The sequence below is a fragment of the Cantharellus anzutake genome, assembly GCF_015039405.1.
Source record: "Cantharellus anzutake strain C23 chromosome Unknown EI90scaffold_6, whole genome shotgun sequence".
Taxonomy (NCBI): domain Eukaryota; kingdom Fungi; phylum Basidiomycota; class Agaricomycetes; order Cantharellales; family Hydnaceae; genus Cantharellus; species Cantharellus anzutake.
Window position 1 is genome coordinate 570,671 of NW_024066956.1, and position 12,836 is coordinate 583,506.

At 49.1% G+C, this 12,836-nt stretch overlaps 5 protein-coding genes across 5 annotated transcripts; 3 read left to right on the top strand and 2 right to left on the bottom strand.

Annotated features, from left to right (window-relative positions):
• Positions 1 to 321: 321 nt before the first annotated feature.
• On the top strand, positions 322 to 1,529 carry EI90DRAFT_3279271 (uncharacterized protein; the record flags this gene model as incomplete). The annotated part of the gene is made up of 5 exons (XM_039066660.1): positions 322 to 628; positions 697 to 790; positions 842 to 946; positions 1,007 to 1,043; positions 1,121 to 1,529. The coding sequence occupies exons 1-5, from the start codon at positions 434 to 436 to the stop codon at positions 1,527 to 1,529; spliced, it is 840 nt and encodes a 279-aa protein (XP_038921271.1). The 5' UTR covers positions 322 to 433.
• Positions 1,502 to 5,285, bottom strand: EI90DRAFT_3037463 (uncharacterized protein). The gene is made up of 7 exons (XM_039058780.1): positions 4,954 to 5,285; positions 4,824 to 4,899; positions 4,341 to 4,777; positions 2,890 to 4,287; positions 2,749 to 2,820; positions 1,887 to 2,698; positions 1,502 to 1,820 (listed from the first exon to the last, which is right to left on the bottom strand). The coding sequence occupies exons 2-7, from the start codon at positions 4,883 to 4,885 to the stop codon at positions 1,671 to 1,673; spliced, it is 2,931 nt and encodes a 976-aa protein (XP_038921272.1). The 5' UTR covers positions 4,886 to 4,899; positions 4,954 to 5,285; the 3' UTR covers positions 1,502 to 1,670.
• Positions 5,286 to 5,380: 95 nt separating this feature from the next.
• Positions 5,381 to 7,503, top strand: EI90DRAFT_3117474 (putative t-complex-type molecular chaperone, epsilon subunit; the record flags this gene model as incomplete). The annotated part of the gene is made up of 9 exons (XM_039062997.1): positions 5,381 to 5,413; positions 5,472 to 5,543; positions 5,603 to 5,663; positions 5,713 to 6,076; positions 6,129 to 6,570; positions 6,639 to 6,824; positions 6,886 to 7,320; positions 7,389 to 7,413; positions 7,469 to 7,503. The coding sequence occupies 9 exons, from the start codon at positions 5,381 to 5,383 to the stop codon at positions 7,501 to 7,503; spliced, it is 1,653 nt and encodes a 550-aa protein (XP_038921273.1).
• A 29-nt stretch (positions 7,504 to 7,532) lies between these two features.
• On the bottom strand, positions 7,533 to 9,649 carry EI90DRAFT_2990288 (Quinolinate phosphoribosyl transferase). Its single transcript, XM_039056088.1, has 9 exons — positions 9,515 to 9,649; positions 9,299 to 9,425; positions 8,949 to 9,239; positions 8,708 to 8,886; positions 8,606 to 8,655; positions 8,537 to 8,552; positions 8,124 to 8,466; positions 7,915 to 8,057; positions 7,533 to 7,801 (listed from the first exon to the last, which is right to left on the bottom strand). Exons 1-9 carry the CDS (start codon positions 9,575 to 9,577, stop codon positions 7,745 to 7,747), a joined length of 1,269 nt encoding a protein of 422 aa, XP_038921274.1. The 5' UTR covers positions 9,578 to 9,649; the 3' UTR covers positions 7,533 to 7,744.
• A 17-nt stretch (positions 9,650 to 9,666) lies between these two features.
• EI90DRAFT_2270038 (uncharacterized protein) lies at positions 9,667 to 12,794 on the top strand. The gene is made up of 10 exons (XM_039052792.1): positions 9,667 to 9,857; positions 9,922 to 9,968; positions 10,033 to 10,038; positions 10,124 to 10,455; positions 10,511 to 10,589; positions 10,680 to 10,759; positions 10,981 to 11,098; positions 11,321 to 11,656; positions 12,316 to 12,411; positions 12,510 to 12,794. Exons 1-10 carry the CDS (start codon positions 9,803 to 9,805, stop codon positions 12,711 to 12,713), a joined length of 1,353 nt encoding a protein of 450 aa, XP_038921275.1. The 5' UTR covers positions 9,667 to 9,802; the 3' UTR covers positions 12,714 to 12,794.
• Positions 12,795 to 12,836: the final 42 nt, after the last annotated feature.

Consider the following 12,836-nt stretch of genomic DNA (forward strand, 5'->3'; position numbering starts at 1 on the left):
ATAGTGCCAAAAGTTCTGAGACAGATTGGAAAGCTCAATGTGGAGTTCTTGACAAGCGGAAGAAGGCGCAGAAGGGAGGTAAGGCACGGATGTTGCGAGTCCAGTGGAGGAGCAGGTGCTCGTGTGATGGGTCTGTCATGTTGGAAGGTTGGCAGACCAATGGAGTCGGGTTGGTTTCAAGTCAAAGATGCCGAAATAGTTGCAACGACGACTTTAGATCTAACTAACGTCCTCGCCGGTACATAATGCCAGAGAACCGCATATATTACGCATGCCATGCCACGCGTTTAAATAAACGGTATCCGCGGTTTTCCGATAAAGTACTATTCCCGCGGTCACATGTAATCTGACCTTCTTACACGTCGAGATCGTGAGCGCCACGACACATTGCGTAGCCCAGTCTCCAGAGCGCCCAGCAGCTTGACTAAACCCTATGGCAAAGGAGTATCGCAGAGTCCTTCTCTCTTCCATCAAATCGTTAACTCTATTCTCTGACGAATACACCTTGGCCCGAAGAGCCTCGCCAATACCTCAGCTTACATGCATAGGTCAGGTCTGTGATGTGTTCCAGCCAGAGGCTATCCAATGTTTCAACATTGGGGGCACAGGCACGGATGTTAAATGGAAGGTCAGCAATTCCCTCTGAGCTGAGCTGAGGGCGTACCAATTCATCGTTACTGATGCGTTATATGCTAGTGCGAGGCGGACCTCCCTTCAAGTCTCCGCTTTGGAAAAGTTTCTGTATCATGTGAGGGCTGGTCTGGCCCCGGAGATATGCACGTTCTTGAAGGTAAGCACAGAGCGTCACCCGTGGCTACTTTAGTTGATCCGCATGAAACAGGCTCGTGCGGTTTGGAATATCGTCTGCTACACGTACCCCAGCAGTTCAGGCCACCAAATTGGGATGGCTCATCGTACCTCAGCACATTAAATCGATGGTTCAATAGTTGAGCCCACTTTTTCTATCCCAGAAAACCCAGCCGTTCAAATGGATGATATCGTGCAGCTACTAAAGTGACAACCATCATCTTCGACATCGTTTGGTTTGGAATTCTCTTATGGCTAGCATACGCAATATTCAAATCATTCACCCGTGCCATCGTGAAGCGAATCCACGCAGGACATCTGGAGGCTGGCTCAGTGGATGGTTTGGAGGCAACACACCACGTCCTCCCCCGCCTCCTTATGCCCCAAGCGACCCTTTCGCCTCCAAGTCTGAATCTAGCTGGACCCCTGGGTTTTGGACAGGCCTTGGGCTGGGGGGCCTTGCGGCGTCGATCTGGAACTCTAATCGAGCTGCAGAGGATTCTCGTCTTAGGCAACAACAGCATCTTCAGCGCGAATATGACTGGGAGCGCGCACGGATGGCAGCTTCTACTGGGGGCTCTGGTTATGGATGGTCAACACCCAGCCCTGCACCAAGGAGACGAGCTCATGCAGATGAATGCTTGGATAGTGAAGGGGCAGGCCCATCTGGACTGGGCAGTACACGACGGAGTACCGGACTGGGCGGATCAGTAGTACGATGATTGGTATATATTCTACATCACGGCACATATACTATATGCTACATGGTGCTACATGGTGGATAGCTGACGCGAGATTTTTCTGAACGGATTGAGTTGCGTGTATGTAGGATTAAAGAATCGAAATCAGATGTGGTTCCATTACTAATGGCCATTCGCCTGCCCCATACGATGAGGCCCGGCGTAGTGGCGCGTCTTCATGCGCTTGCGGTACCGCTCTGATAACCTTTCCGGATCCACCGCACTCATCTCCCTCACCAGCTCTGAAACTCTCTCAACGTCAAGCGGTGGTATCTTGAAGCGTTCAAAGTTTTTAAGTTAGCAACATAGTGACGAAGCATGCCACGACTAAGTACTCACTCTGTGTTGTTTGACTCGATACAGAGTTAACCGTTCCCAACGGGGTACCTCTGCTTTCCGCCGCCGTTTCCTTCGTCGCTCGCCAGTCAAGATCGCATTAACCTCAACCTCATCTTCCTCATCGTCTGAAAGTTCACCATTGTAATCACTGTCCTCGCTCAATTCATCACTATCCAGCTCATGCAGCTCAATCCAGCCATCGCAATCCATAGGCTCACTTTCGTCACTGGAGGATCCCGCGTCTGCTGGAGGAGCCATAGGTGTCGCAGGATTGGAACCCTCGTTGTCATTTGCTCCTGTGGATGGACTGGTTTCACGTGTTGGGGATAAGGATGGAGGGCTACCATCCTGTGATCCTCTGACGGCAGCTAGAGATATCGGGAATACGCTAAACTCAGGAACCTCAGGTTCCGCTCTCGGCACGTCGATAGTCATTCCTTCCGAGCTGCGTATTCCCTCCGGTGTAATAGCAACTATGTCTACCGTGCATTTTTCTTGATGTGGAAGAGAGATTTGACAATCATTCTTCGTGATTATCTCTGCCCCTGCGGTCGCGGTGTGGATTGTAATCTCGTATGTCTGTGCACCCTCTACAGGGGAAAATTCGATGAGTGTATTCTCCCTGTCCGAGCGAATGTATCTTGCAACGCTGACGGGCGGCAGTGGGTTGGCAAACGTGAAAGGGGCTGAGTAAGGAGCTCGTATCGTCCGACCCTTTGCAGCAATCTGCGCCGTATAATAACGTCCTTGTTGTAATCCTTCGACATCCTTCATGACAAAGGACGGAGACTGAGAAGAATGCGTGATCGCCTCTAAAGCAAGTTGTTAGAAGGACGAAGTAGCGGGATGTTCCAGTACTAACCAGAAGTTGAGTTCGGCGCGGACGCTTCTGCGCCTCGGACGAAACTAGGAGGTCGCTTCCGTAATTGTGGGCCTTACATGATGAGATGTTTCAGCGGACTTCGCAACGACATCCATGACCCGTGAGACCCCCAAGGCTCACCTTCAGGCCCATGTAGCATAAATCCTGGGTCACCGTAACCTTCCACAATCTTCACATCGAACAATAGGAGCTTGGCTTCAGAATTTATCCTCCATTGGACAGCAGGTAGGGGGTCAGAAGTGACTTGAGGGTTACGGGGATATAACGACGCAAGATTTTGTTGAGCACTCCCCATTCCAGCAAGCGAAGCACTTGGAGGCATGACGTTCCAGCGGATTCCCCAGTACAACTTGAAAGCAGCACAGTCGCAAATTACTGAGTCACTGGCTGCAGGCGGTGGAATGGATGATTGGTCATCTTCCCAAAGAGCATAGACAGAGCAAGAGTGCTCGTCGTTGCTATGGACATGAACAGGATCGAGATTGCGACTGTGGAGAGAGACCGTGGAAGTAGGATCGGAGACTAAGAGATCCATGTCTATGTCTCCTCCGTTTTTCCAATCAAATTTAAATCGAGAGAGATTGCAGTCAACGGTGCACATTACATCCAACAAATGTATGGTATGTTGAGCAGATGGAGTGGCAGGGCCAGACCAGGGAGATAGACAGAAGAAAATGCTGTCGCGTTCTTTTTGAGGCGACCACGCGATGCCAGCATCGGACCAGATTTTGTAAAGTGGTTCTGGGGCTTTTACTGGATGGCGACCGATTTGGTGAATGACATGCTCGGAGCCCGGATCGCCTCCGTGGATCCATATCTTTTTGTCAGGAGCCTTGTGCAGTGAACAAAAAGTGCGAAGAAGAAGCCGACACAGCTGATCCCTCTGGGCACATTCTGCAAACCAGATATCCGCGTGGTGAATGTCACTGCAATTTTGGTGTTCGATGAATAAATTTATATAACGGCTGGCTGCTTCAGCTGATGTTTGCGAATCTGAGAGCAGAGATTCCCAGACGCAGAAGATATATTCGGATAGGCTGAAATCATCTGATGAAAGGCCTCGATCTCGGCTCAGTGGTAGATTGCCGAGTATGTTGTACCCATAATGAAGGGTAGGTTGGGTTGAGGTTGGGGTGTCCTTCATCTTGTGCCGATGAACAAGGATGCCCCGTACATAAAGGCGACCTGCATGTTCCTCTGTGAGACAAATGTATCCACACTTGTAAAACACAGATCTATGCGTAGGGGCTAGTATTGAGTTACAGGGCCGCAGAAAAAGATAGTTGTCCAGACAGATGGCGTCTAGTCCGATACCCTTGACCACGACTGTGGTGTGTTGATCTGCAGACTTTGTGAAATTCCTTCTGCCATCATCTGTGACCCTGGAAGGTACAACACGGAAGGTGACTGTAAGGCCCTTTTGGCCAAGCGACTCGACTTCCTCGTAGGTGAAATTCCATATTTCCGAGTTAGTGTAGTATGTCACCTTGTGGTGGTTACGGACAAGTGCATTTATTCCTGATGGGATAATCGATTCAAAAGTTTTCGTATGAAACAAAATAATCACGGACCAACTTTCAGTCCCTCCCCATGTCCGCCTATGGCATACTGTGATATCCGGTTACTTTCTTTTGAGGTGGTACCCAACATTAGCACATCTCGTTTGAGTGATACGTGATAGTTAACGAGCTCGAGGAGCTGGCGCTTAGGCGAATACTTAACCTCTCCCAGCAAGGTGTCAGGTTGCCATCGCAGTTGCAATCGCATTGCTGGGGTTGAGTTAATATAGCGAAATTTGAAATTTATCTTGTTGTTCTTGGTATCAATGTGCTCAGATACGTCGATTTCCCAAGGGGAGAGGGAGAATCTCTCAAGAATCCCATCCCATAAATTTTGTAGCAGTTCTCGCACACCAGTTGTTGGGTTCCAAGCGGAGGTTTTCCCATATGTTTGTTTCATGTTGAGAAATACCGAGTTTCTTTTCCTCCGTTTCCTCACGGCAGGAACTCTAAGGCAACATCAGGAGTTAGGGCCAGTCCCTCGTGCACGCTTACTGACCTAGATCTGTCTGTTTTATTTTTTCTGTCGTAAAAATCACCATCGGACTCATCTCCATACCAGGAGTTGGAGCTGAAAGCATTTCAGTAGGCGAGGGAGGTGCTCAATTAATGGTAGGGTGCTCACTCAGACATAATATGGATCCTGACCACGATCGAGGCTTCCGCTTTCGGCCCAAACAATTGTAATTACGCTAGGGCTGCGATACCTGCAAACAAACTTCCCGGAGGCGCTTGCGTGCTTAGATTGTCACTGCTTCACTCAATCTGACCGAGCCCACAGAAAATGTCGATCGCAACTCAAATCAAGGGTACAGGTCAATCGTGTGGAATTTAGACTCCTTATCACGTTTTGGAGCGAATCATGAAAAGATGAAAAGATGTCTTCATCCTAACAACAACTTCTTCTAATGCATCCAAGAGCACAACGCTAACGCCACGCCAGGCACACTCCGGCCATGAACAGGCCCCGTAGAGGCCGCAAACTCAAACCCATTGATTTCTCTGTGCCTCGGAAGCAAATTACGCGCCTGACTTGTTGGCCAGAAATCGTAATGTCGCAACAAGCTGTTTACGCCACAGATGAGGTACTGGAACGCTTCGCTCCAAGATCCATAGGTCTTATTTGCGGGTTTTTCTGTGTAGTATGGACGACCTTTTATCATTGTACGCGAGCAGGCGAAAAAATCACGAAGTCACGGCAATGAGGCGATCAAAGTAGGTATTGTTCGCGATCGACCCGGGTTCAGTGGGAACTTACTACATTGTCTGTTGAGTCACACATCCTCGCCGCTAAAACGGTTGCAAATATTGTTCGCACATCACTAGGGCCGAGAGGTACGTTTGGACAGTTCCGGTTCACGTTCAGGTTGCTGACCCCTTCCAGGCCTCGACAAGATTCTCATCTCGCCTGATGGGGACATTACTGTCACTAACGATGGAGCTACGATCCTCGGCCAAATGGAGGTTGAGCATCAGATCGCCAAATTGCTTGTGCAGCTGTCTAAATCACAGGATGACGAAGTTGGTGACGGCACAACTGGCGTCGTTGTGCTTGCGGGAGCTTTGCTGGAACAAAGCGAGTCTCTCCTTGATCGTGGTATTCACCCGATGCGTATAGCCGATGGGTTCGAGCGAGCCTGTGCTGTCGCCGTGGAGCATTTGGATAAGATCTCCGAACGCGTAGATTTCACAAGGGATAGTACCAGCAATCTATTGAAGTCCGCGATGACGAGCTTGGGCAGCAAAATGTATGCCGTCCGCTTCCTCCATTCTTCCGAGTCTCAATCACGTTCCCCAAAGTGTATCCAAATCAATTTCACAGTTCGCTCAGATTGCGGTGGATGCCGTTCTATCAGTCGCGGACTTGGAGAGACGCGACGTCGACTTCGAGCTCATCAAAATTGATAGCAAAGTGGGGGGATCTCTCGAAGATACTACTTTGGTGAAGGGAGTCGTTGTGGATAAGGACTTTTCGCACCCTCAAATGCCTCGAGTAGTCAAAGACGCTAAGATCGCCATCCTCACATGCCCCTTCGAGCCTCCGAGGCCGAAAACAAAACACAAGCTTGACATTACCTCCGTCGAAGAATACCAAAAACTCCAAGCGTACGAAAAAGAGAAATTTGCCCAGATGATCAAAATGGTTAAAGATACAGCGGCAAATTTGGTGATATGCCAGTGGGGTTTTGATGACGAGGCAAACCACCTGCTCATGCAAAATGAGCTACCTGCTGTGCGGTGGGTGGGAGGCCCCGAAATTGAGGCTAGTACAAAGTATTCGTTAATCGGTTCTCCCTGACTTTCTTACAGCTAATAGCCATTGCCACCAACGGTCGCATCGTCCCACGGTTTGAAGACTTGTCGGCAGATAAGCTGGGCCGGGCAGGAATTGTCCGTGAAGTTTCATTTGGCACTACCCGAGATAAAATGCTTGTGATTGAAGAGTGTGCGAACACCAGAGCGGCCACAATCTTCATACGTGGCTCGAACAAGATGGTAAAGCATTTTTTCCTTGCGAAATCAAGCCTCCTGATGCGTCTCTTTTATTCTCATCAAGATAATAGACGAAGCTAGGAGATCGTTACACGATGCACTTTGTGTCGTCCGCAATCTAGTCGTTGACAATCGAGTCGTGTTTGGAGGTGGGGCAGCTGAGATAAGTTGCTCAGTGGCGGTGGCAAAAGCGGCAGATCAGGTTTGTTGGTACGATTCTATTCCGATCGTTCTCACAATACGGCGTACAGATCCCACTATCGAGCAATACGCCATGCGTGCCTTCTCAGCAGCATTAGATGCGGTTCCACTAGCACTAGCGGAAAATAGCGGTCTGCCCCCAATCGAGACACTGACGGATGTCAAAAGTCGACAAGTCACACAGAAGAACTCAAAACTTGGAGTAGACTGTGCAGGGAGAGGGGAAAATGATATGAAACAACAACACGTGTACGATCCTCTGATATCCAAGCGACAGCAATTCTTGTTAGCAACCCAAGTATGCTATTCAGGTTTAAACCATATCTCTATACACTCATGCAATGTCCTTGCCTTTCACGATAATAGCTTGTTCGTGCAGTCCTGAAAATCGGTAGGTGTCTTATGCAGATTTATGGTCACAATGGGTGCTGACAGCGTCATCACAGATGATGTCATAACCACTGGACGTGGGGAGGAATAGCCATCGGGCAGGCTATAGAATTCACCGATGTAATTCACTGCGCTGACAGTCATTCTGTTATTGACGCTTTCTCGAGACTTTACCTGGAGAAAACGGATAATATGATGTGGTGCACAGACCCACTGGCAACATTGCTTGATAATGTTGTGCGTATGGAATATTAGTCAGCCATGCAAGTCTTAGGTTCCCACCAATCAGCCTGAGGAAATCTAGGATCTATCCATTTCTTCCGAGTACCACCCTAAATCAATCCATATAGGTTTTTGACGAATGAGACGGTATCAGCATCTCCAGTATTCTGTAGGAAATAATGAGTGATAACGCCCAAACGATGAGCGGTGTGCCGCGGCGACTGTAATGCTACAGTGGGACCTAGGCTACTCGGCATGGGAACATGCAATTAGTACTTGCCTTGCCCGGATCATCACTTAGTTTAACACATGGTTTTCCATTAATTTCAGCCAGCTTGATAACAATATTAAGAGCCTTGCTTTTCTGTCCCGTCGTTACCGACTTAAAATCGTTAGTCAAGTATGTCCCAACACCGAATGAGGCTGAGCCCAACATTGAGAAGAGCGTCATCAATCGTGACTGAGTAGCATAGCAGCGAGCACCCATACCTAGGAAGCCCAGATGCTCAGTGTCTTTCCTGATCCGCAGGGAACGTTCCAAATCAAGGCCATCGGAATAAATAATCACTTTCTCATGGACACCGACTCCGATGTCACCATATGTTTTGGCGGCACAGTTGGCAAAGGCGATGGGATCGCCGCTGTCTTGCCTTATTCCTCTCCACCGCCGTGCGAATTCGGGGTGCTCCTTTAGCTCTTCGAAGAAAACATGAGATGTGAACGTGTCTGTGAGGGCGATATGAAGGGCATTGGTGGGTTCTGGTGGGTAGACGGCTTCCCACAAAGAAAGAGCAGTCATATTAGGTGCATCATAACCTTTCACCGCAGCAACCTGAAATCGAAGGACACCCGACCAATATCGAAGTCAGTTCTTACATTGGAGGTGGAGTACAGCATCATACCCCCATGGTCCACTCGCTAAATAGGTTTGGCTCAGCGCAAAAGGGCGGATTGAAATGTATATTGCTTACTGCGCAATGGTACCAATTGGAGTCAAATTGTACAGTCTTGCCAAATGGACCTAGATAGAAGGGTCCACGATTTAAAAAGATCGGTGTGCCAAGGACACATACGTTGCTTGTGCCTTTAAGCTCTCCAGTACTCTTTTTGTCTCCTCGAAGAGTCTCATTGGCTCGTATAAGCCCTTCGATCACTAGCTTCTGGGTCTTCAGGGAACGGCGTCGTCTAGTCCCAAACTCGGACAGCAAGACACCTTCCTCGAATAGTTTGATGCCCTTTTGGTAGGCTAATTCTAAGAAAAAATGACAAGGAAGGTTAATAAGGCTCCCCAGACAAGTTGAGGTACATAATCACCCTCCTGTCCATCATACTCCCAGTCCGTGTCCATTGTGCGGAAATAGGCGTCACTAAGTGCCGCCATGAGAGGGACTTCGTAAAGTATTGTTTCAGACCATCTCCCTTGCACGCTAATCTCAATTTGTCCAATGTTGTCGTCCAACTCCGATGGTATAAACTTGGTCGAAACTTGTTCGCTGGGGTTTAGCTGGAGAGATGACAGGAAATCAAGATACTCTTCCTTGAGATATGGGCATTTTTGCTTAAGCCAGTCCCTTTCGTTCGCCGTCAATTTCAAATCTGAGATTACTAGACACAATGAAACATGATTTTTCCAGACAGACACAAAACGATGCTGGGGGACCGACACTCTGTATTAGCCTGGAAGAGCTCCAGACACTTTCGATTGAATTGTGTCGACTTCGAACGGTTATCAAATTTGTACCGGACTCGAGCATCAGGAAAGTGGTGCAACACAGCCTGTTGCATAGTCAACTACATATGCACAGACGTCATGGCCCCGTCAGGAGCGTCGGGAAGCACATCCACGGTTGCCAGCAGTTTACACGAGCAGGATTGCATACTTTATAAAGATCCGTGTCAAGGATCGATGGCGAGAGAACGACTTCATCGGGAAGCGACATCATAACACCAGCTCTTTGCTTGAAGAGGACACTCTGACGCGAAGATAGAACGACAAATAATGGCAGGAAACCGTGAGAAGCAAATCGCTGAGGTTTGATTCCGGTACCGAAAACCAAAACCCTACGCCTCACATCCCGAGCGTGCACATCCCTGCTCAATTTGGGCATCATTATAGCCTCACATATCCTCTCTAGAATAAATAGAGTTTTATTTCTTTATTTTTTGCTATGTCCTCGACTGAGTATTACGACCTCCTTGGAGTTCAGCCGGACGCGACCCCTGGTGAGCAGTCCTGCACCTCCAAATGTTGTACTTGGTGGCTCAATACGCCGGAATCCACTTCAAGACGATATAAAGCGCGCGTATAAAAAGAAAGCCATGAAGCATCACCCAGTGCGTGTTCATCCGAATCTTCAAGTCTGTGGCTGATCTAACTGCAACCCCTTTAATCCCTCAGGATAAGGTGCGGTTCATCCAATACATCTACCATCTTCACGTTTTAATGCTCCCCTTTACGTGGAACTATTTTCTCATGCGCCTCGTCTTAGAACCCTGGCGATCCTACAGCGGCGCAGACGTTCCAAACCTTGCAACACGCGTATTCTGTGCTCTCCGATTCCGATTCGCGCGCGGCATACGACCGGTATGGCCCCGAAGGGCTGAATGGCTCGCATATGGGCGGTGCAGGAGTAAACCCCGAAGAGTTATTTTCGCATTTCTTCACGTTCAGCATGGGCGGACCCGGAAGAGGTGGATTCTCGGGCAAACGAAGGGGGGAGGATTCTATTATACCTTATGATGTCACCCTGGAAGATTTATACAATGGAAAGACGGCACGTTTTAATCTCGAGAGAAACGTACTGTGCACGTCCTGTGCCGGGTAAGGTCACAACATGGCAAGTACACGTATGTATCTAACGCCTTTGATTATGCAGAACCGGTGGAAAGCCGAAATCCAAACCTTCGAAATGCATAAAGTGCGACGGACGTGGAACTGTACCAGTGACCCGAGTAGTTGAGTGGTTAATTCAACTCTGATCTTAGCTCGCACTCACACTTCGACATCCGCTCAAAATGCACGCACTACTCATATTGCTCTCACAGCTTCCCAGAGGAATGGGGGTCGCTACGGCCACTTGCCCTGATTGCGATGGAGAGGGAACCCGAATCAAGGAACGGGACCGGTAGGTGGCAATCCGGCATTGTCTTTTCTTTGCTCTGCATTTCGTCTGGAATCACTCCGTCGCAGCGGTCTGCACCCTCCTCATGACCCACTCCTCTGTCATTATTCTGAGGCCATCGTTTGTATGGGCTTTGTTCGTGCCAGGGCGAAACTGCCTAATAACGGCTTTTTCATTGAAGATTTGAAGTTGGTTTATCACTCACGCTTCTTGTGGCTTCCCAGGTGCAAGAAATGCAAGGGAAAGAAAACCATCAAAGAAAAAAAGGCAGTGGATCTAGTAGTCGAAAAGGGAATGGCTCATAACCAAAAAATCGTAATGAAAGGTGCAGGCGACCAGCAGGCGAGTGCCAGTTTTCTTGATCCCCGCTTCCTGGTCAAGGTGTAGCCATGGGGAGATCACGATTCCGCCCTGCAACTCCGCAAAGGATTGTTTTGGCGCGATTCTTGAAAAGATCGTCCCCATTACTGCTGAACCTCCTTAACACGTCCCCCAAAATCTGTGTGCCTGGCTGTGAATGGGCTTGGAAAATGCCTTCCACTCATCTGTTTCGATATTCATTAGCCAGGTATTGAAACAGGCGACGTAGTTTTCGTCCTGCGACTCACTCCCCACGCGATGTTCTCCCGACTTTCGCCCACATCGTCAGACCTACATACAAACGTCTCCCTCACACTTTCAGAAGGGCTTCTTGGGTTCTCTCGCATTATCCTCAAACACCTCGATGGACGAGGGATTCGCATGACGAGAAGACCTGGTGAGGTTGTTAAGGGGGGTGAAACGGTTGTGATTAAAGGAGAGGGAATGCCTGATAGAGATGGTAATGGGAAAGGAGACTTGTTCGTCACGCTCGAAGTGGAAATGCCCACTAAGGAGTGGTTTGAAAGTATCGATGCAAAGGTGCGTTTCCCCATTCCAAATCCTATTCCCTTTCGCCTGCTGTTCCGCCATCGCTCGGTGTCCAGTGCTTTCGTCGGCGGTGTTATTCAACTTGCTCCGTCCTCTGGGTCAATATCGGGCGAGACACCCATCATGAATCAGCACCTTTACGCAGATCAGCGCTGCGAGCGCTTGGTCTGCATACGAGTTTTAGCTCTCATGCTCTCGAATTTGAAATTTGCCCACGCCATCCCGGATACCATCCATGTCCATTAGACAAGTTTACGACCTTTTCCCCTATCAATTTTGTCGCGGCGGTGGGGATACATCAACCGTCGAGAACGTTCTGACTCGGATAGTTCGTTGCCTTACCTCAAGAGGCGCTCAGACCCCCCTAATACCGACCCTTAGCGCGGTGTCCTTGTTCATTGAACCATAGCCTCGCTTCTGACGCCCATTGTGCACCCATCCACTCAGTCCCCCCTTTTCCACCGCACTGGTCCCTCCATCCAGACGTTCTGCTTTCAGCTTCCTTTGGTCCTGGCATCGCCATGATGAAATCCCCCGCCATTTCTGTGCTCGTCTCCCTTCCTTACCTGCTACACACCCTCTTGGGCTTTCTGTGTGATTCTTTATAACGTCATGATTAATGAGCGCTAATCTTTCCCGGCTGCTGATAGGTATTGGAGGCGCTGCTTCCCCCAAAGAAGGAAGATCTTGACCCTAAACCGAGTGTTGTGGATGAGGCAAAGTGGGAAGGGGCTGATATGGAAGACGTAAGTCGCTGTTGTTTCGTTGCTTTCATACGCGAGTTTTCTTCTCACTTGACTAACCCTTCATTGTCATCTGATGGGCTATTCTTGATTTCACGTAGTATGAGGATCGTGTGCACCACGAGTCTTGGGAAGATGATGACGAAGACGACGAAGACGAAGGGTTTGGATTTGGATCTGGACCTGGGCATCATCACCATAATCATGGACATTCTCATTCTCATGGGCATGGACATCGGTCTCAACCGAGGTTCTATGACGACGACGACGACGAGGAGGAAACGCCTGAATGCATCCATCAATAGGGGAAAGTTGGGGTTAGCAGGGTGAGACCAAATAAGCAAATAAGCAATGGTTGGAGGGTTAGGAGACGGAGTTGGACGATAGTGCTGCGGGTGGCGGAGGCAGAGGCGAAGCAAAAAAATTCG

Excerpts from the sequence above, each read along its gene's own strand:
- EI90DRAFT_3037463 (XM_039058780.1), bottom strand. The coding sequence starts at position 4,885 with ATGGAGATGAGTCCGATGGTGATTTTTACGACAGAAAAAATAAAACAG. Across the intron at positions 2,821-2,889 it reads TATGCTACATGGGCCTGAAG|GCCCACAATTACGGAAGCGA; the intron begins GTGAGCCTTGGG and ends TCATCATGTAAG. Across the intron at positions 1,821-1,886 it reads ATCGAGTCAAACAACACAGA|ATACCACCGCTTGACGTTGA; the intron begins GTGAGTACTTAG and ends GAACGCTTCAAG.
- EI90DRAFT_2990288 (XM_039056088.1), bottom strand. The coding sequence starts at position 9,577 with ATGATGTCGCTTCCCGATGAAGTCGTTCTCTCGCCATCGATCCTTGAC. Across the intron at positions 9,240-9,298 it reads CTTCCAGGCTAATACAGAGT|TAATCTCAGATTTGAAATTG; the intron begins GTCGGTCCCCCA and ends CATTGTGTCTAG. Across the intron at positions 8,887-8,948 it reads GGAGTATGATGGACAGGAGG|AATTAGCCTACCAAAAGGGC; the intron begins GTGATTATGTAC and ends ATTTTTTCTTAG.
- EI90DRAFT_2270038 (XM_039052792.1), top strand. The coding sequence starts at position 9,803 with ATGTCCTCGACTGAGTATTACGACCTCCTTGGAGTTCAGCCGGACGCG. Across the intron at positions 10,456-10,510 it reads CTGTGCACGTCCTGTGCCGG|AACCGGTGGAAAGCCGAAAT; the intron begins GTAAGGTCACAA and ends TTGATTATGCAG. Across the intron at positions 10,760-10,980 it reads CGAATCAAGGAACGGGACCG|GTGCAAGAAATGCAAGGGAA; the intron begins GTAGGTGGCAAT and ends GTGGCTTCCCAG.